General features: G+C 38.0%; 1 protein-coding gene across 4 annotated transcripts in view; it reads left to right on the top strand.

Moving 5' to 3' along the window:
• Window positions 1–20,433, top strand: part of LOC103149722 (MTSS I-BAR domain containing 1) — a 53,960-nt gene that overhangs the window by 7,816 nt on the left and 25,711 nt on the right. For all 4 annotated transcript variants that reach the window (XM_007569022.2, XM_007569020.2, XM_007569023.2 and 1 more), the window contains exons 2-3: window positions 3,494–3,555; window positions 5,757–5,830. In XM_007569022.2, the coding sequence (XP_007569084.1) occupies window positions 3,494–3,555; window positions 5,757–5,830 (136 nt within the window). The remainder of the gene's footprint in view (window positions 1–3,493; window positions 3,556–5,756; window positions 5,831–20,433) is intronic.

Here is a 20,433-nt window from a genome sequence, read left to right as displayed (position 1 = left end):
TGTTTGTGCTGTCTTGTTGTAAAAAGGATTTTTGGCTTTTCGCTACTTGCACTATATCAGTTTGACATGGTTTCAAAGAAATTACTGTCAAATAATACTGAGAGTTATTCTCAGATTTTAATAAAAGGAGCAGAAACGTATCCAGTAATGTATAGAAAAATATTGATGGCTGGACTGGCATTTCTTTTTATCTCTCTCCTTTAAGGCTTGGACAAATATTTTAAGAGAATTAAATCAGCTTTGCTTTAGCCTACGGTTCTTCACAATCAACATTAAAGAAAATACCCTGGAACAAGCAAAAAGCAAATGATTTTATAGTTTAAGCTTGTCCAGTTGCTTACAGAGCTGAACAAATGGATCAGTGGATTCCTGAAGGACCAGCAAGCTGCTTCTGCTGCCTCTCGTTGTTACCACGGTGACAATTTATGTCCTCAGTGACTGATGGATGCAGCGACTGAGACCTTGCCCTCTCTTCTGTGTATATTTTAAAGAGAAGGAAGCCAGGAGACAGAGAGGATGTAATGAGCTGTGGCTATATATACATGTATAATATGGAGTGCAATAGAGAAGATTTGATTAATGAGCCGGAAGAAGGAATGCCAGTGCTTTTGACAAATTGAAGGAGGGTAGGTATGGAAAAACGCTGCTAAAGTAAGTGTGCAATGCATGTCAACATGGAGAAAAAGACAAACGGAAGCAAATCGGGAGCACAGAAGTGTGTTTGGGTGAGGCTACATGCACGTGAGACTCTCCCCTCCCCAAAAAAGCAGCCCCTTTCTCTATCTGAAGCCCCTTCTGCAGCAGGAGCATTGCCATGGCAACGGTAGCCAGGCAATGACGCCGGGCATCACTCTCACAAACGAGAGGCTGAACACGCCCAGCTGCACCGTTGGATGGGGAAAATGTGCAGAGGATGACGCAGGAGAAAGAGATGGTGGTCGCTAAGTGGAACCAGAAGAGGAGGAACTCCCTCTTCCTCCACTTCCTCATTTCTCATACAATGGTTAATGTGTCATGAATATTGTATTATGTCTTATGTTTATCAATGAGAATCTAAATGAATAGCATGGCAAAAGATCTTATTATAGGACCCTGGACTCATGAATGCAGTCAGAATGGACTAAAAACTGAACATTCAAAGTGATAGTTTAGAATTGTTCGACATTTTTTTGTAAGTCTCTGTGAAGTCACAAGTAATGGTGTATTTATCTTTAATGGATAGATGTCGAATCACAAGGAATTTCTAGAAAACTAAAATAAAATAATGTGGTGAAAGGGTTGTATGATGGAGGTCCCATTTTGTTAAATTCAGCAATGAAAAACAAACCTAAATGTTCGTATCTGTGTATTCGGTGGCTTATTAGCTTATAAACAGTCTACACTTTAACAAGGTCAGCACTTGTCATTATGAGTGTTACAATGTTAAATTAAGGCTGCTGGTTGGATCAATCCACCTCATTAGCCTGATCAGCTGATCGATAACCTGCTAAGTTAATTTCCAAACAACTCAGTGTAACACACAGTCTTTCAGATTTTCATGCATTGAATCTAGGTCTAATTAATTATTGAAAAAAATATAATCCTGATTATTTTGGCCAATATTGGAATGGCTACTGATTTAAAGTGACGATTTATTGCACTTGAAAAACACTGAACCGTCTTCAGACGCGTTTTCCCCGACAGCTTCTTGTTGACTTTTTGACATAAGAAAAATTAACACTAATCAGAGATTGAATGCAGCAGTTTAAGCAGTTTAAATAAAGCTTAATGAAATTAACAAATGATAAATGAGTTAGACAATGAATATCTCCAGCAACAAATTTTTGCTCTCAATTTAGTGTATCTTCTAAAAGGTTCTATAATAAAATGTACATAGCTTACCCCCTTATTTTAGATTTAGGCTAATCGGATTGATTGTGTTGATTTGATCATTTCACCCATTGCTATTTTGTGCTCTAGTAGTTTTGGGTAAAAGGAGTTATCTAATGTGATGAATCTGCCATTTTGGGCTGACGAATCTGCACAAAGTTCATAAGTTCAGCCTTTTAAAGGAACAAAGGCGCACAGCCAGAAGACATAAGATAAGACCATACAAGTAGCATAATTAAGTTTTAACCTAAATTTATGAATTTGACACTTGGGATAAATGCACAACCCTAATAAGAACAGTCTTAGAGATGTTGTCACAAATTACTTATAATGGAGCTGCACACGTTGGCGCAATATATAAATCATAAACTTCGTACTTCATATTTTTGTTCATCTATAACATTAGCTTGTGTCATAGACTGGACAGATGAGTTGCAGCTGATTCTGTGAAATGATATAATCAGCAGTTTTAACCAGTGTAGTATTTGTGTAGTTTGGCTAACAAAATGGCAGCAAACTTAACACATCTTGTGAAGTTGTATGTGTTTCATATAAATCAATATGTCTCTTTATCCCATTGGCATAAATTCTTTTAGTTTGAATTTTACATTTCTAACAGTTTATTACAGTAGCTAAAACAGAAGATCCATCTTACCAGCTATGTATGGTTATGTTTCTGCACAGAAGGTTATTAATACAGATGATAACTTCATAGATCCGCCTATAATAAAACTGCTAACTGTCCCTTTATTTTGGAAATCCTTTATTTAGAATTTTAAACAGGCAAAGGAATTGTAATACTTTTCAAAGTATTACAATTTAATCATACGACTTATGAGTCTTATGACTCACAAGTCACATTTTTGTTTGGGATTGAAAACAAATCTGTGATAAATTTGGTGTTTACCACATGATCCTGTGAGTAGAGACTCCCCAGATCTTTTGCTGCAGTTAAAAAGGAGGGTTTAAAAGCCCCGCCCTCTTGGATGGCACCCTGTGACTCCTGCTGACATTAGAAGGGTACCCTACTTTCTCGTGTCCCTGTGTGTTTAGCTGCAGTGTCAAAGCGTTTCCTTCAGTGTAACTTCTCAAAGCACACGTCGAGCAGCACCGCATTGCAGCGTTTGCTCTCTCGGCCCTCATGTCTTTCTCATATTAGTCGCAGTCTGTGGACATGGGCTGGATTTGCATGCCCGGAGGGGCTTGTTTGGCCCTTTTCTGTGCACAGGCAGCTTCGGGTGGGGCGTATGGATCGACCCTATTGATCGGTCTCCATACTGTGTGACGGAGACCGAGCTTTTTCTGTTTAGAATTTGTGTTGAGGTCAGACGAGTTATGCATGGGGGAGCTTTTCATGAGGGGCAATAATTTGGCTGGTTTTCTTGCTGAAAGCATATGATATCAGTTTAAAGGATAAAACGGTAAAACAAACTGTGGACCTGCTGTAGGAGTATGATCATATAATATAGTAAAGCTGACATTGTCCCCCCTTTTCTTCACTGCCTTGCTAATAAAAGGATGATGTTCTCAAACTTAGTGTTAGATCAAACTTTTTTAATTTGATATTTGATTGAATATACTGAAAGTTTGCATCTATCATTGCTTTTTTTCTGTCTGTCTTCAGGGCAGCTACCCCGTCTGGGATGACTTCATCAGCAAAGCCACCAAACTGCAAACACAACTAAGGTAAGTCACACATGCTCAGTCATACTGTAATGATATTCAATTCTGTATGGAGTAAAATGCTGGGTTTTCTCAACATTTTTGGCAGTAAGTATTATAATGTGAAAAAAAAGTCATGTTTCATCAAGCAGCTTATAATAGACAATGATAAACTGAGTAAATACAAAATGTAGTTTTCAAAAGATGTTAAGGGAAGAAATCCATCCAAACCTAGCTCAATTTAATGTCTGTGAATGTAGTCATCTTTTAAGAATATGCACATACTCATGATTGAACATAATTCAGCACTATCAGTTTTACATTTTTCCTTGTTAAAACATCTGAATAGTTCTAAAATTTTCAGCATTATCTATAGACATCAAATTTTTCCATGTCTTAGCAGGTTTTTTGACCTGTTGTTCCATTCCTGTGATTTTAAAAAGTAGAAGCAGCAAAGCCCGTCCAGTTTTGTTGTTGCTGCTACCCAGAAAGCCTGTAAAATGCAAACCGTGTGTCCTGAGAGCAGCTCTGTTTACCACACAGGTTGATGCTCAACAAGAGCTTGACAGGAAGTCAGTTTTGCTCATGGGGGCTTTTTGTTGTCAGTTCTCGCATGGATCAACTGTTTTTGTTTTTACCTTAAACTCTTCATGTCAAGCAAGTCTGTTGGAAACCAGACAAACAGACCTGAGGCACACAGTGTGAAATACAGTGGTGAGAAAAAGTGTTTGCCCCAGTCATGATTTCTTATATTTTCGTCCGAAAAAATCCAAACCTACATTTTTGTGTGTGAAAAATCGATTGCCTCCTAATAAATAACTGGTTAGGCCACAGTTAGTAGAGGCAAGCATAGATTTGGTTTAATAATAATAAACAGCAGGATTTAAACACAACATGTTGTGCTTTTTTTGTCTAATATTCAAATTTGTATCTGAAACATTTGTGTGAGAAACATGGAAAAAAAAATCTTAAAGGTTGCCAGCACTAACTCACCATTTGAATAAAAACTGTTCAACAATAATGTATTACAAAGTCTTCAATAGTTTTAGATATATTTATGATAATTGCAATAACCTTGTGTTGTGAATGACATGTGTTGTGAATTGGCTCTACACAAACTGAATTGAATTGTTGCAAAATGCTAATGTTTCAGGGTTGCACAGCCAGAGCCCAGATCATGGCGTTCCACAGGTGTTTATAACCTCAGTTAATGAAAATCCAATCGGTGTGCTTCATTAAGTGTTTAAATGTCAGACTCGCCTCCTTTTGCCACATTCCAGAAACTCTAGTTAGCTGCATTTAACACACACTAAACAGAAACCTATTGCTGACGTTCAGCAGTTAATAAATGCACATGCATGCAAAATGCTAAGAACCTGCACTTAAACTCTACTTTGTAATGGGAATGTTAACACACACAGATTTCCTACCAGCCGTTTAACCGTGAAGGCCGACCTGCCCTGCAGCGAGGCCATGTGTACGCTCACACATTCACACACACACACACACACACACCCACACGCACATTCATGCACGACTTGATTAACCTTCTGTTGCTGGAAGATATGAAGGATCACATCATATGGCCGTTATCTGTGTGATTTAGACTCAACATCGGGGCAGAGTTGTCAAAATATTATCCGTATTATTTTGGTGTTGATGCAGAGGCAAAAATTAACCCCCCCCAATAATTTAGTATTAGTTTTAAAATATTATAGCTTTCTGCCATTTTGTTCTTTACAGAGGAGGAGTCCTTAACTCTTAACCCTAACAGTCCTGAGAGCCTTTGTCGTTCCACTTTTAAATGCATTCCTGCTGCAACACTCGTGAAAAAAATAACAGTTTATTTCTAGGTCTCTGCAGAACCTTTTAAAAATGCTAAGAATTTTAAAAGGCCACTTCATTTTTATTACTTTCAAAACTACAACCAGTGACGGTCAACTTGCAATACATTTTTTGCATTAAACATCATCACATGTTGAATTAAAACGAAGTTCACACAAACATCTAATTTGGTTTTGGCTGGTATGAATCTGCTTGACGCAACTCTTCAAAAACGACCAAACTAAACTTTTTTTCTGTTCATATATTTGTTCAAACGAAATTAAAAAAATATTGTCAGGTTTGTTCAGTATCATTCTTAACATAACATCCAAGATGCTTAATGAATTATTAACTATTTGACTGCCGTTTTTAACTAATAACTCCTCTGTTGGTTCTCTCAGGACGACGGTTGTCGCAGTAGCCGCTTTCCTGGACGCCTTTCAGAAAGTGGCTGATCTGGCAACTAACAGTCGAGGTAAGATTTAAAGAAAACACACTGTTTTCTAGATTGTTTTTCTCTGCAACACTTCTATGGCTTCATTTCTTTTTTCATAAAAAGCATCCAGATCATGAATCGAGCAAACACTACAGTGGGCAGTTCTTGGTTGATTGCGATTCTGTTTGTTACCTCTGAGTTTTGATTGTGCTGCTTGTGGATGATTTTCTTGGACATTCTTTGAACCTTTGCGTGGGAATTAAAGCCGTTAGGATTGATCTGAAGCCCGGCTTGAAGCAGGGATGATTTGAAGCTTTGGTTGTTTTTCTTTCAGATCTTTGGCTGCAAGTCACACATTGATGTTTCTTTTAATTTTTCATTTAAGATCAAGGTTTGCTTACTGGCTGTTTACTGCCTCAAACACAGCAAGTTCAAAACAATTTTTATTACACGTTTTGTGTCGGTAATTCATTATGGTATAAAATGCATGTTTGGCTTGTAAAGTTTCTTGAAAATACTATTTTGAAAATAAACATTTTCAAATTATCAACATTTATGTTGTCATTAATCAGCCGATATAGTTTTAAAATGTAAGCATATTTAAATTCAGTGGATTTGAATATAAAGGATAAAAGAAAAAAGTCCAAAAGCAAAACACTATTTAAATCTTGAAGAAAATAAATAATGAGAACATAATATCTTCTAACATTCAATCATACTTATTTAAAAAAAAATAACCAAAATAATGCCTTCCATAGTATAAGTTATGTAAGGCAGTGGCAAGGAGGTAATGAATTTGATTACCCTGCAGAAAACCTCTTATTTTATTTTTGGTGTTTATCGCCAAAGATAACTAAATAAATAACTTCAGATATAGGAAGTGTTATAATTTTACCTTAAAGGTGAAATAGACTGAAGCAAAAAGATCATCCAAAACGATTGGAAAGTGAAATCTGTCCCTGAACTTCATACATACACAGAAAGCAAGACTAGGAAAAAGCAAACGCAGAGGAAGAGAGGAAAGAGTTTTTGCTGACTGAAAGTTACAGAAACCCTCAAACATACACAATTTGTGTTTTTGTTGACAGCCTGCATAAAGCTAATGCACAGTTGGCGCACACACTGTTTTCAGAACAAACACTCAGGGGGAAAATCTGCAGAAAAGCTCTGTGATCAAAAAAATGGTTAATGAATTAAAGCCATAAAAAGTTAACCAACACAACAATCTCTCATTTGTAATTAGTGCTTAGATGTGATAACTCCTTATTATGCCTTTTGTAATTAAAATGTAGGAAATGACTCACTGTAAGTCATTTTTGGCCACAACTTATGCTTCACATTAACACTGAAACATCTCAGACTTGTTGCTGTAGGTTCCAAAGGTTGAAGATGTGGAAAAAGAAGCATTACTGCAGCTTGGTTTAAATGAAGCCTCTCTAATGGCCACAACTATAGTAACTGATGCTATTATTGCCTCATTATCTGCAGCTGGATTGGGGTCAGAGAGGTAGTAGTGGAAGAAGAGTAGCTCAGCTAATAATAAAAATGCAGATTTTGCAAATAAAAATTCTGGCACGCTCTTATTGAAGATATGAGGCTTCATATTTAATTCAACCAGTCGGTTTGCTTCTGCTGTCCAGAAGCAGTTTTCACATTCTCCATTGATTTGTCCTTTTCCACTATTGACAAATGATCAGAAGCTGTTCCCCTGCCTATCAGTAGACTATAGCAAATCTATAGAGGTCACTTCCTGTATTGGTGAAAGGAAACGGAAAGCTTTGATGCCTAGCTTGACTTGATGCACACATATGTGTGGTCTTTTTATCCTCCGTTTTTTTTCCAGGAAACTCCCATTTATCATGGAATTTATGTCCTTTCCCCCGGGGAAGCCTCTGCTTCAAGGTTGAGTCTGTGTGTGTCTGTGTGCGGCATGTGTTGCTCACAGCGCTCGATGTAGGTCAACTTCCTGTCGAGGCGACTCGCTGTCACAGCGACAACAGTAGCCCAGGAAACAATCAGTCACTGTCGTGATGAACCTGCGGCTCTGGGTCACAGCTGCTCTGTAATTGACTTTGTGTGTGTGTGTGTGTGTGTGTGTGTGTGTATATGTGTGTGTGTTGCTCATTGGTTGTTTCACCTGCAGCAGTATGTCAAATTATTGCCTTCCTTCAGCAACTGTTGGTACAATTGCAGGGCTTTGAAGCCACATGTCAAATTTCTTCCTTCTGTGTTTTTTTTATTTTTTTTTTCCAGCAGCGATCCGCCTGAGCTCACGGCTGATGATCAGAAACACAATTATGTAGAATATATTAAAAATAGGGATGAAATTGTCACACAAATCACTTTTCATACCTTTTTGGGTTAGCGTTAAGCAACAAAGAAAAGAAAAAAGCGTATGTTTTGATTTATGCCTCATACTTTTTTATGTTGTCTGATTGAAATGTAAAGCAATGATACTAGCATAGCATGGCACTGTGGGGTGAATATTGACAAAATAATTTAGCATTTTTGAACATATTTTCTAAAAGTTAAATAAAATTGTTCTGGTTAGCTAAATATCTCATGTCTTACACTTGCAGCTCATGTACTCTTATTTCATGGTAAAGTTAAAGGGTGCAGCTTATATTCAGCTCAGCTCCACAATCTGAAAATTAAAGTCTTTTTTAAGTTGATATTATGCAGAATGATGGACCTCATTGTTTTACTGCTTTTGTTAGTTGAGTTATCATCTGGTTTCCTGGTTTATCTGCTGTAGCTTAAAACTGTTACCTTAAGAGTGAAGCATAATGCTCCTCTTCCTCTCCCTGCTGTGATTCTCTGTACTTTATTATTTAACCCAAATCATCAGATTTTCCTTTTTTGTCAGCAAGGGAAAAGTCTGGGAGTTTTCATTCAGTCAACTGACTCCATGTTCCATGCAACTAAACTAAAATCCAGTAAAATGCAGTGCTGCATTTTATTTTGAAAATTTAGAAATGGTTTGACGAAACTTTTAAGTAGTTATTGAACTTTTTAAAATCTTGCTAAACCGAGGATGTCAACATTTATATCGAAATGCAGCTGAAAGCAATGGTGGATGGAAGCACAGTTAGGATTCCTAACCATTTTCTTGAGAATTTATTTACCTTTACAGAAGGTAAAATGTTTCTGTCTGTTTCTCGTCATGGAGAAGATGAGCTCGACTGCTAATGCAAATCCCCACTGAGAGGGAGAGCTAAATTTGCCTGTGGTTGCTCTTCAAAATGCTAATGTGTCTTTTCTCTTCCTTCACTCTTTCCATCTTGGCTCTGGCCAACAATGAGGTGAGACGGCACAAAATGATGTTTTGTTTTTTGAAATCAGTCTCACCATTTTTCACTTCTTCATAATCAGAGATAATCTGTTTCATTTAGAGATGGCTTTACAGGAATGGCATAAAATCTTTAAACAAACATTTGTAGCATGCAAAAGAAACACATAGGTCTAATAAACCGTAAAATTGACAGAACAGATCTCTGATAAGCTTTTATCTTGTTCACTCGTTTACAGTTATCCAGCTCTGACAGAGGTGTTGAATTATTGAATTGAAGAGGTTGTACCTCATCGGTTCAATGTCACCCTTGTATGGAGGGATTCACTGTCAGATGGTGGAGGAGGAGTAAAAGGTGAGATCAGACAAAGTAGTTGTTCCAAAAAGCAAAGATGTTGGAAAAATGCTTAGAAATGGAATTGGTGATAATGAAATGCACTTAAACAGAAGAATGAATGGGTGGTTGTAGGAAAGAGAGAAAAGAGAAAAGGAAGATAGAGGTATGCTGATGGGGATGGGAGGTGGATGCAGGAGGAGGGGTGAGAGGCTGTTGGCTGTCATGTCCGTCCTGCTGCTGGTGCTCATGGCAACAACATGGAAATCACTGCAGAATTGAATCTGAGCAACAGAAACAGAATCTGTTCGCATCTATCTGCCAGCAGAGCTGGTTCTGCTAACAGATGTATTTCTTTCATTGATGGTGTCATTATTTTAGACATTTCTGTAGATGGACAGCCTTTTCACCAAGAAATAGATGAGGTTATAGTGTTTCTCCAATGTGTTAAAGCTGCTGAAAGATCCTACACTTTTGTTCAAATTAAAAATTCATGAATATCTTTTTCTTTTTTTTCTTTTTTTTTTAGGGGCTAAGGTGTGGGCTGTGTCAGGTTCCCTCCTAAATGCCCTTTTGCTAACCACAATGAAAGCAGTTTGAATCTTTCATGTTGTGTTTGATCTTTTGCTACCAAATTTCCATCTCAGAGGAAATGTCCTTTGTTCTTTTGTTTATGCAGCAGCTCCGCATTGTAAAAACTGTAGACTTGCATCATTACCATTCATTGGATTGGATTAATGGACCCTGTTTTGAGTGGTTGCTGCAGGAATGTTAGCATTTCTGTTCTTCTGCAAGTCTTAAGAACAAGAGCAACTACATTGATCAGTATATTTTATATTTTACTGGGTGCTTGCTTGGAACTAAAGCATTTGAATACTGTAAATAGTAAGAACATATTTGATCAATCCAACCTAATTTTTGAGGAAACAAATAGTCAGCAACCAACTTGTTCTCTGTTTTTAATCTTTTTGGAAGATATCTTGAGCTATAATGCAATTAATATATTGTGATTGTATTATGTTAAGCTTGTTTCTTATTCTACCTTTGCTGATGCCATCCTTCAGCCAAATTAATTATGTTTAACTAATTAGCAGAACAGGGGAATAAATGGTTTCAAAACTATAGAGGTTGTGGTTTTGAAGCCAACAGATGATGAGGGAACTACAAAATCATCTCAATTTAAGTATCAAATCAGATGTCCCTAACCTTTTAATCAATATTTTCATACTCCACAAAGGTTCATCAGTTCATGGTGTTTGCAAATGCATTTCTACACAGAAAAGGGTGGGAGTTCCTAATGTGAAGTTTTTGAGTGGCAAAAAATATATTTTCTTTTTCAATGGAAGATTGAAAAAAAGTCTCTGACTGATTGGTGGTTCATATCTAGTCAGATCATATGCATATTTTCTATTTTAGGGAATAATATGCCATAAATTCACACCTACTTGTTCTTGCAGGGTAATTGGACAAGAGGCAGAGTACACCATGGACGGGTTGGCAGTCCATCACAGGGCGACAGTATGGACTAAAAAGTTTAGACATTGGTTTCTATTGATGATTTTTGACTGATGGAGAAGTATATTTTGTTCTTGCAGAAGTCTCTACATTTCTAGTGCTTCCAGATTTAAAGACCACTTGTCCAACACAAACAGGGTTTTCTGGTACACTGGCTTTGGGCTCTGCAGGGTAACATATTTTGTTTCCTTAGAAAGCAAATGATAAAGTTTAATAGCTCATCTTCGTTTTGTCTCCCTTGACAGCATTAGTTGTTTTTGGTTAAACATTTCACTGAAGCTGCCACATGTAACACTAACGGAAAGCTGCTGTAGGTTTCACTTTTGGCTCCTACTGAAGGAAAATAACTGAGTTATTTCATTTCCAACCAAAGCATCATAAGAGTTACTCAGCCATCTGCTGGCTTCTCTGATCTCATTTCAAATCAGCTGCTGTTCCAGCCTGCCCTCTTCTGGCTTCAGTCTTTGCACCAGATGTTGAGACGAGCTGCAGGGATTTCCTCCGTCAGCTGCAGGATCATCAGTGAGGCTCAACAACACGGGACCTCACTGATGATCCTGACTTTTGGTCAGCAGTCTGGCTTGGACCTGCTTGCCTCTTTGAAAACACAGAGAATCACTTCCCACAGAGTCTTAACACACTTTTGTCAGTAAATGGTGTTATTACTTCTTTTATATTTAATTTTCCCACTGCAGAGTGTCAGTAATTTACCAGATTTATATTCATGTGTAAAAATCGACCTTACAAGAACTTCTAACGTGCAATATATCGCCTGACATTTTCTAATATATTTCTTGCCAACTGTAGTTTTAAAACAGTTGGGATCTGACAGACAATCATTCACACATGGTTATAAGGACAACTTAGAATCACAAAGTACCTAAAATGCATGATTTCAGTGTAGAAAGAAAAAGAACATGTGAACTCCAGACAGAAAGACCCTGGCCTGAATCTTAGGACTTAACTGACAAAAACTGCTCAAATCCCGTCAGTGATGAGTCGTTTTGGACCAAACTTACAAAGTTGTGTGGAAATGCAGATTGGAGTGTAGCTGCTGTGTTAATCTGGTTTGAGCTGATGCGTTGTTTCTTAGCCCTGTGAAATGAATCCCTGTGGATGTGGCTGCAGTCACTATCTTTATTGTGTGTGCGTAGGTGTGTGTGCGTGTGTGTGTGTGTGGTGTGGTGGAGTCCCCAGCAGCTCACAGATGGCCTCCTTTGGCATCTTATTTACCAGTATCTCAGTTTCAGGTGAGTGATGTCATATCTGCAGTGTCCACAGTCACAGTTTGAGCTTTTCCTCCAGGACAGATGGTGCTTCAGTGTTTAAACTTTGCTGAGGAAAAATATTTGCTTAGCAGATTCCATATTCAGAGGAAGATGGAACAAATTTAATGCATCTGAGATGTTGCCAGGTTGGGTGAGGAGTGGTGTTGCATGTCTTTGTGAAAGTTACTCTGCAGCGATAGGTAGATGTGCAAAGTCAGAGCAACGAACATCTGAGGTGTGAAAATCTGATGACTTGGAATAAAACGTGAATATTTGTGATACCTTTCATGTGTTGTAAATATTTATAATTCTTTTGTTTTGCCTAATTTAGGAAGGACTGCAGACATAGATTGCTTTTAATTAAAATAAAATTATGTACTTGATTATTCTGCTTAATGTATATTTTAAAAATTTTGCGCTTCTTATTAAAGAATGTAAGAAATCTAATGTGTGTTTAGCTTCACTATTGTTTTTAGAAAATCCCAGAACCAGTCATTGATCAAATGGAACAACTTAGAATGAATAATTAACTGATTAAACTGATAACTGATTAACACCCAACTCATTTCATTCGTAGATCTGGTAATAAAGTTGGGTTTTGCTGTGATCATGTCCTCTTTGGAATGATAAGTGTGGAATTATTATTATTTTTTAAATGTATAAAAATGTGTTGCTTTTGCACAGAAAACTAAAATAATCTAAAAAATGTGGATGATTGTTTTATTTTTAACAAATGCAACAAGTGGGGAAGTGCATTAACATGATTTAAATACATTTTTATAAGATGGATGGTAAGTGTCTAATTTTTGCATTGCATGAAAATTGTGACTAACTTGAGTAACTCAGAGTTTAATGGTCAGAGTTAATGTTGATGGCAAACTTGATGAAATGTACAAAAGATAATATTAGAGGGAAACAAACACAATTTTTAAGGAGTGCAGAGCTAAATCTCAATCACAATAAAATAGCCAATTATTTGAAAACATGCAGCTGAGGTGATTAATTTTTGCTTTTATCAGGCAGCAGCGTCTAAAGGCAGCAAAATGACTTCAAAAGATGCAGGGGAAAAACTAAAAGTTGCAGAGTGTCACTGTTAAATAACCAGACCTCAGAAGAAATATTAGATTACAAGGATGAATGATGTCAGAGGCTTGAACTGAGCTGGAGTCAGGAGGCTGGCGTTCATGTAAAACCAAACTGACTGTTCCTCTGTTCCAAATCCAAATTCCTCATCCTGTCAGCCAAGTTACAACCATCTCGTATATCCTCTGCTGTGAGAGTTCTGCACTGCCGAGGTCAAATGTTCAGAAATATGGGCCCTGACACGCTGCTGCTTATAATACTAATGACTCATTTTGTATGACACTGTTGTTACATGACTGCCTGCAGATGGGGGAGTTATTAAATGAGAAAGGCCACTTTTAAATGTTCGAACTTGTCAGATCTGTATTTAATAACCCTGTCTTTTCAGAAGCGTTGAAGGAAATATAATGGCACAGGGAGATGAATGCAATGATACAGGGTCATGTAGGTAAAGTTAACTTTGAAAGAGTGTTTTTTTTTAATATACAAAACCTGGTTTTACATTAAGTTTTTAGTTGTAATTTTGATCTAAATTGTCCTCACTTTACAGCTGGTGTGGATGAAATCCCCATTCAGGGCCAGTTAGAATTTTCCTTCGTCTTTCTTGTTTATGTTGCTGTAACTTTGTGGTAAGGCTATAACCAAACATTATATAAAAAAGGAAGTTTGATTTTCAAAAGTAATGTATTTGGGTAAACTATGGTCAGTGATGAGAATAAATCCGTTGGTAGTGCATAATCTGCTCGCTCCTTTTAATCGAGACTAGAAGCCATACTTTATGCTGGATGTAAATCAAAGATTACTTCTCAAATTTATCTTTGAAGATTAGATTTGTTTCATTTTTTATATACTTCCATTTTTTGCCTTTCTATGAATGAGTTGTGTGGATTTAACATGATTCTCTTTGCTCCTGTTTGTTTCCCCTAAAAAACCGTGATGCAAAATAACGAATCTTTAGACACCCCAGATAAATATTTGTTAAATCATGTTGGACGTAGTTGGAAAGCAGGCCCTCTCAGGTGGTCCTTGTCTTGTGGCGTTTAATGCGAGTAGAGCCCCGAAGTGACGGCCAGCAGCAGGAGAAGCAATGTGCGGCCTTTCATTATCTTGTGGCATTGCCACGGCAACAGCAGCAGCTGCCTGCTTTGACGTAATGAATGTGATGGTCTGAAAGAAACGGACACAAAAGCCTGAGCTCAGATAACCATCCTGTGGATCCTGTAAACTGGGATATTTAACAGCTGCAACAGGTATGTGTGTGTGTGAACAAATATATTAGACACACTACTCACACACTATGTTTGGCAGGTTAATGTGTTAATGCACAGCTGAGGAGACGATGAATGGAAAAAAGAAATATGAAAATTTGCCTCGGAGTGTTGAAGAGAATCATGTTGAGCTTGAATGTGGTGACTCTGCATTATGTACTGGTTGTTTTTAAGGACTCCCATATGAAATGGATTAAGATAATAAAGATGATGCCTCAGGGGAAAAAAAAAAAAAACCTTTAGTCAATTTCCAAAGATTTTTGGTGAATTTTTGGAAATTTTTGGCACCACTGGTTAAGATGAAGCTTTTTCTCCAGTGCCATAGTCTTGCACTGAAATGCATAGAAAAATCCATTGATTAGTTATTAATGCTGTTAGAACCTTGCACCCAGATCTCTACTTAAAAATGTCCTGGTAATTAAGAGTTCAAAGTGTCCTGGAATTTAATGATTCTCCCTGAGCTTTTGGAAAAGAAATTGCTCCCAGTTTAAAAAATCCTCCCCTATATGCAATGGATTTTAGGTGTTTTTCATCAGATCCACCTGGCATGTAGGAATCATCAAAGAGCGGCGACTCTGGTTGTAGTCTTGAGCAAACGTCGCTTGTTTACATTAGTTATGGTGGGATGAAGTTGATTTGTTTGGATTCTCATTCCTCCTTATTTCTTTCAATTGTAGTTGGTAATAACTTCATAGTTATGATTCTGATTGGAGAAAACCCACTTCTTGTCGTTTTATTTTTTGAATACCAACATAGATCAGCCTTACTGGAATGGCATGTTTTCTTGTCTTTCCCATTCTGGCCTTGAGAAATGGGCCTTTGTTGAAATCATGGTCATCATGAAGTTATGGTTATACGTATGTGGTGTTTTTCCATCGCACTAGTATGGACAAACATTAAGCATTTTTAACCCTGCCCACCCAGCGAGAGTCCAACTGTCAGTGGAAATGCTCCCTCAGTCTGCCAAACCATAAAACAGCACATCGACTCACGCTGTACTGCTCAGTGGAACCAAGGCACTCTTTTCCTCTGAGCTAATCTTACATCTGCTAAATCTATAGAACATACAAAGTCATCAAAATATTTTTTAAAGGGTATTTGCTCAGTGATGGACCAGTAAGCCGTCCAAAGTCTTGATGCATCTTTGATAAATGAGAACAAAAATCTAGATAAACATTGTTCATCATATCCAAACGGTAGTTTAACAGCAGTGCGGGGATATTCCTCCTTTTGATTGTGAGAGTCAGTCGCAGGGTGTGTTTGAATTATTAATCAGGGTCACCCAGCAGGTGAGTCTGAGCCTGTGTTGTTTTCGTCTCTGCTCCAAACTCCCTCTAATTAGCCAAGAAGCCCCGCCCCTATGAAAGAGGACTTATTGTCTCCCCTGCAAGCCTGAACTTGGTTTACACATCCATTAGTCTCTACAAATAAAAGAGCAAGTTTCTCTACTGATGGTGGTTTCGACAGTTATTATCGGAGATTCATGCACTGTATGGATTTGAGCTGAAAATTGATTTTGCCGACGTGTTTGTTGCGGCGGAGGCGACTGACGGGGGTTCAGAGCTGTTTGTAAAGGTTGAACGGCTGTTAAATAATTCACAGCTACACTGTCACACTGCAGAGATAAACTCTCGCTTTCATTTTCAGACAACCTCGCTTCATCACCCCTAAGTGATTACATTCGTGTGCGCACACCCCTCAGATGCCAGACAGGAATTTCCTCCACTATTTCATATTGAGATGCTAAATCAAATACCTGTAGTGGAAATGGAGCAACTTACTGCTCTGCCTCGTTTTAATTTACAGTCAACGCATCATGTAGGTTCTTGTTTCAGAGGTTCAGCATTTCTTTGAAGCCATCAGCCATTGTTCTTTTCGATGTTTCACCTGTACTAAGCCACCTGCTTCTAACCTCCCCCCATCTGTCATGGAGAGGTGCGAAGCCCTCAGGCAACCTGAGCGTGGCTGGAGGACACGCCGACAGTCGGTGTGAGTTTGGGTGCTGATGGGGTTTTTACATGCTGGTAGAAAATAACAGAGGTGCTGAGCACGTGTGTGTGTGTGTGTGTGTGTGTGTGTGTGTGTGTGTGTGTCTCCCATCTCTGGGGAGGTTTGGGAGGATCAAAGAGTGTCTGGCTTAGCAGATAACAGCCAATCACGGGAGAAAGAGATCTGCCTGAACATGCTTTGGTTGGTGGAAACACACATTTATCTGTGCACTCAAAACGCAGAACACTCATTAAATTCATTGCTAATAAAACATGAAAAATTGATTTGACTGCGTTCATGTAAGCAATCATATGTTGGCTACAAGTACTAAGATGTCACTGTGTATGTTCAGCCTGGGAAACCAAATTTATTTAACTGAAAATGTTTACTATCCCATCTTGTGCGATTTTCACTTACTGACTCTGTTTTTAGCTAATATAGAAACATTGGTAAATAGCATTCAAAATAATTATTTCCCAGCCTTCCTTGTAAAAGTGGTCAAAGTGATGTATAATCACATTCAATAAATTCAAATATGTGTTCCAGTACGCTGATCAATTTTCAGTTATCATGAGTCAAAAGAAACTAAACAGCTGGATTTTTAGCCTCAGTGTTTCAACTGTTCTGTAGTTTTCTGGAAGTTTGTTCCAAATTAGTGGAGCATAAAAACTGAACGCTGCTTCACAAAATGATTCATTTATTTTAGTGGAATGGAATTAAACCTTCAGACTTCTTGTTAGGCAAGATTGTCTGCTGCTGTTAACAAATTTTGCTTCTACCTGTGCAATCATGTTGATTAAATGCAGATATTCATTGTGGACTTAAGTGTAATCATTATTGAGTGTTCTTTCTTATGTACATGTAGATAGATTTGAACTACACTGAAACTATGTTAACCTTTGTTTTTCTACACTGAAAGATTTTCTTTCTGCACTGCAGCTGTTGTTGAGTGACGGCATGTTGGCTTAGGTTTTCTGCTGCTGTTAATTACTTTTCGATGCTGCCATATTCGGTTTTGCATCATTTATTCCAAGTGGATGTAATGAAGAATATGAACATCCACTCAGGATTTTAAGCACATACTTGTCCGCTTGTGCTTACTGTGTTACTGTCTGCTGTTTACTGTTCAAACTCAGTGAAGTTGCCTGGATTCTCAAGAGAGCGTTATGCTAATTTGGCTTTATGCTCATGTTCATCTCTCATACTGGACTAACTAATGGCAAGTAAAATTGATTTCAGTTCTCATTTTTCCGTATTTTATGCATTTACGTTGCATTTTTGGATTTTTTTTTTCTTGGGATATAAAATGATAAAAATAAAATGCTACATAGGAAGGCACAATGATGCTTGACATGCTATTGGTTATGGCTACGGTACAAGCTGCAATTTTTTTATCAATCTGGTGATGATCAGAGGAAAGCTTGCCTTTTAGAAAGGTTTTCTTGAAGAGGAACCCTTCAGCACCTATGGGGGGAAAACTAAATAATTTTTAATTATTAAAGCAATAATTAACACGTAAATTGTTTAAAGCAAACTCACTAATTCATGCAATTAGAGATTTGGCCTTCTCCCTAATGACTGCAATTTGGTTGTAAGTGAAAACAGTCAAAATGGCTGACGCTTCATAAAAGTTTTTAAAAAGTTGGCATCTTTGTGTTGGTTTGCACACAAAATGCAGCGTTTTTTTTTTTCTTTCTTTTTTTCTGCCTGTTAATCTGTGCTACTTGGCAACTAAACAAGCTGCCTTAATACTCTTCCTAAATCCTGAAGCACAATCTGTTATTTTACATACAGCGAGCCCTTCCAGGCATTAGTTGTCACCATTTTTAATGGAGTGTGTGTCTGCACTTCCAGGCATCGAGTCAGTGAAACTTTGCACTGAGGCGTCGGCAGCAACCTGAGCTACGTTAGCGTCTTCTGAGGCGAGATGGAAATGTGCGCTGACACAAGCTTTTAGCATTCAGACACAGCTCTCCTGCTCAAACTCACTGAGAGGGCATCGGGTGTGCTCCGCCAGCACGCCAGCTCTTTCAGACTGCAGATTAGCGCTGAAATAGGAGCTCTGGTTTCACTCGGGAGGATTGGCAGCAGCCCGGGTCAAGCAAATAAAACTCTCGCTTCACTTTGTTTTCGCCTCAGTTCAAAGAGAGTGTGCATCAGCTGAAATCTGTCCAGACCGTGAGCTATGGCACTTGGAGTTGTTTTAAAATTATGGTATTAAAGGATGTGTGATATCAGCAGGATCTTGTTTCAGCATGTTTCCACCTGCCCTTGTGTGGTCAGCGTTACAAGCTCAGTGTGTGAGGGAGTAAAGAGATTGTGTGTTTTTGTGTGAAAGGGCTGACGGCTGTGATGGTTTGAGTCTCTCTGTGTCCTCCTCCTGAGCTGCTAAGTCGCTCAGCGTGTTTTCTCAGCTGCCAAGGAGGACAAAATAACTGAAGTGGTGATCCCGTCTTTGAACACCTCCCGAAATATTCATTCAGAGTCCAATAAAAGCTTACAAATCTGCTTCTGTGTTTACAAAAGCTCATAAGCACATAAACGAATTAAGAGGGTGCATCATGCAAAAGGTCAGCACAATTTAATACAAGACATCTCCTCGTGTTAGAAGATCTTTGTTGAAATTCATCCCCAGATATTGAATATTTTTGACAGGTCCTCTGACTTTTAAATACTATATAGCAAGGCTGCAACTAATGATTCCATTATTCTAAAAATTCCAATGATTAATTGATTATTCTGATGATTAGTCGATTAATCAGACAACAAAATTGGCAGATTTTTAATTTAACAACTTAACCCTTCTTTATACAGTATCAGAAATGCATCAATAGATGCAAATGAACATTCAGTTTCTTTTTTGGATGGGAAAACAAACATTTTATTTTTATTCATGTTTATTTTAAATAAAATAATTTTATATTTTCAAACAGTTTTGGCTTAAATGAAACTTTGAATTGTTCTTTCAGAGAATTGCCTTTTTTAGACCGAATTCTCCAGCTAACAATTAAATGAATACTAAATTAGTTGACGATTATTTCAATAACTGACTCATCCTGTTGAGTCGATTAATCGTTTCAGTCCTACTCTGTAGTAATTTACTGTAGCACCAATGAATCGCTAATCAACCATTAAGGTTTGTGTGTGTTTGAAAGAATTAGACATCTTTGAACATTGTTTTTGTGTTTTTTTTTGTTGTTTTTTTTTGGCACAATCTCTTTCATATTGAGTCGGTTATACTGCGTTACATGTATGTATGTAGTAACTTAAAATCAAGATTCATGTTCATGCACCTTCAAAGAAAATCCCACATCGGTGTGTTTTCTTTTAGTGTTGGGAGACTTTTCATCTCCATTTTGCATTTCTGCAGCATCCTGTGGAGCTGAGGTCGAAGCAGCCGACATGGCAGGGCAGCAGCTGGCCTACTGCAGATGACTGACAGTCATTGCTGCCCATGACATCTCTGTACTACCCTCAGGATACCAAATATACCAGCAGATATGTGGGCGAAAGGTGAAACATGTCTTTAGAGATCAGAAAGGCTTTTAAAAACAAGAAATACTGAAATACTTCTGGTTTCATCATCAGAGCTGTGCTGGTATGCGAGCGTAAAATCCCAGCTGCAATAAACTCTGACACAACACTCCAGCTTTAGTATGCTATCAGAGAGGGGAGTTATTCACTAGAGGAACATTCAAAGAATCCCAAGACCCTACTGTAACCCCCCCCCCACAAACACACACACACACACACACTTACACTCCTGCAGAAGGCATGTTGGGATCGTAACCTTCAGTGACCGGCATCCTGGGCCTGCTCTCCCGCCCTGGTTCGGCGTGTGGTATTCCAGGACTCTGTGACCCCCTGTTGGCCTTGGACGAACCACAAGGAATTAT

The sequence above is a fragment of the Poecilia formosa genome, unplaced genomic scaffold (genome assembly GCF_000485575.1).
Source record: "Poecilia formosa unplaced genomic scaffold, Poecilia_formosa-5.1.2 Scaffold235, whole genome shotgun sequence".
Taxonomy (NCBI): domain Eukaryota; kingdom Metazoa; phylum Chordata; class Actinopteri; order Cyprinodontiformes; family Poeciliidae; genus Poecilia; species Poecilia formosa.
This window is presented reverse-complemented; position numbering and strand designations above follow the sequence as displayed.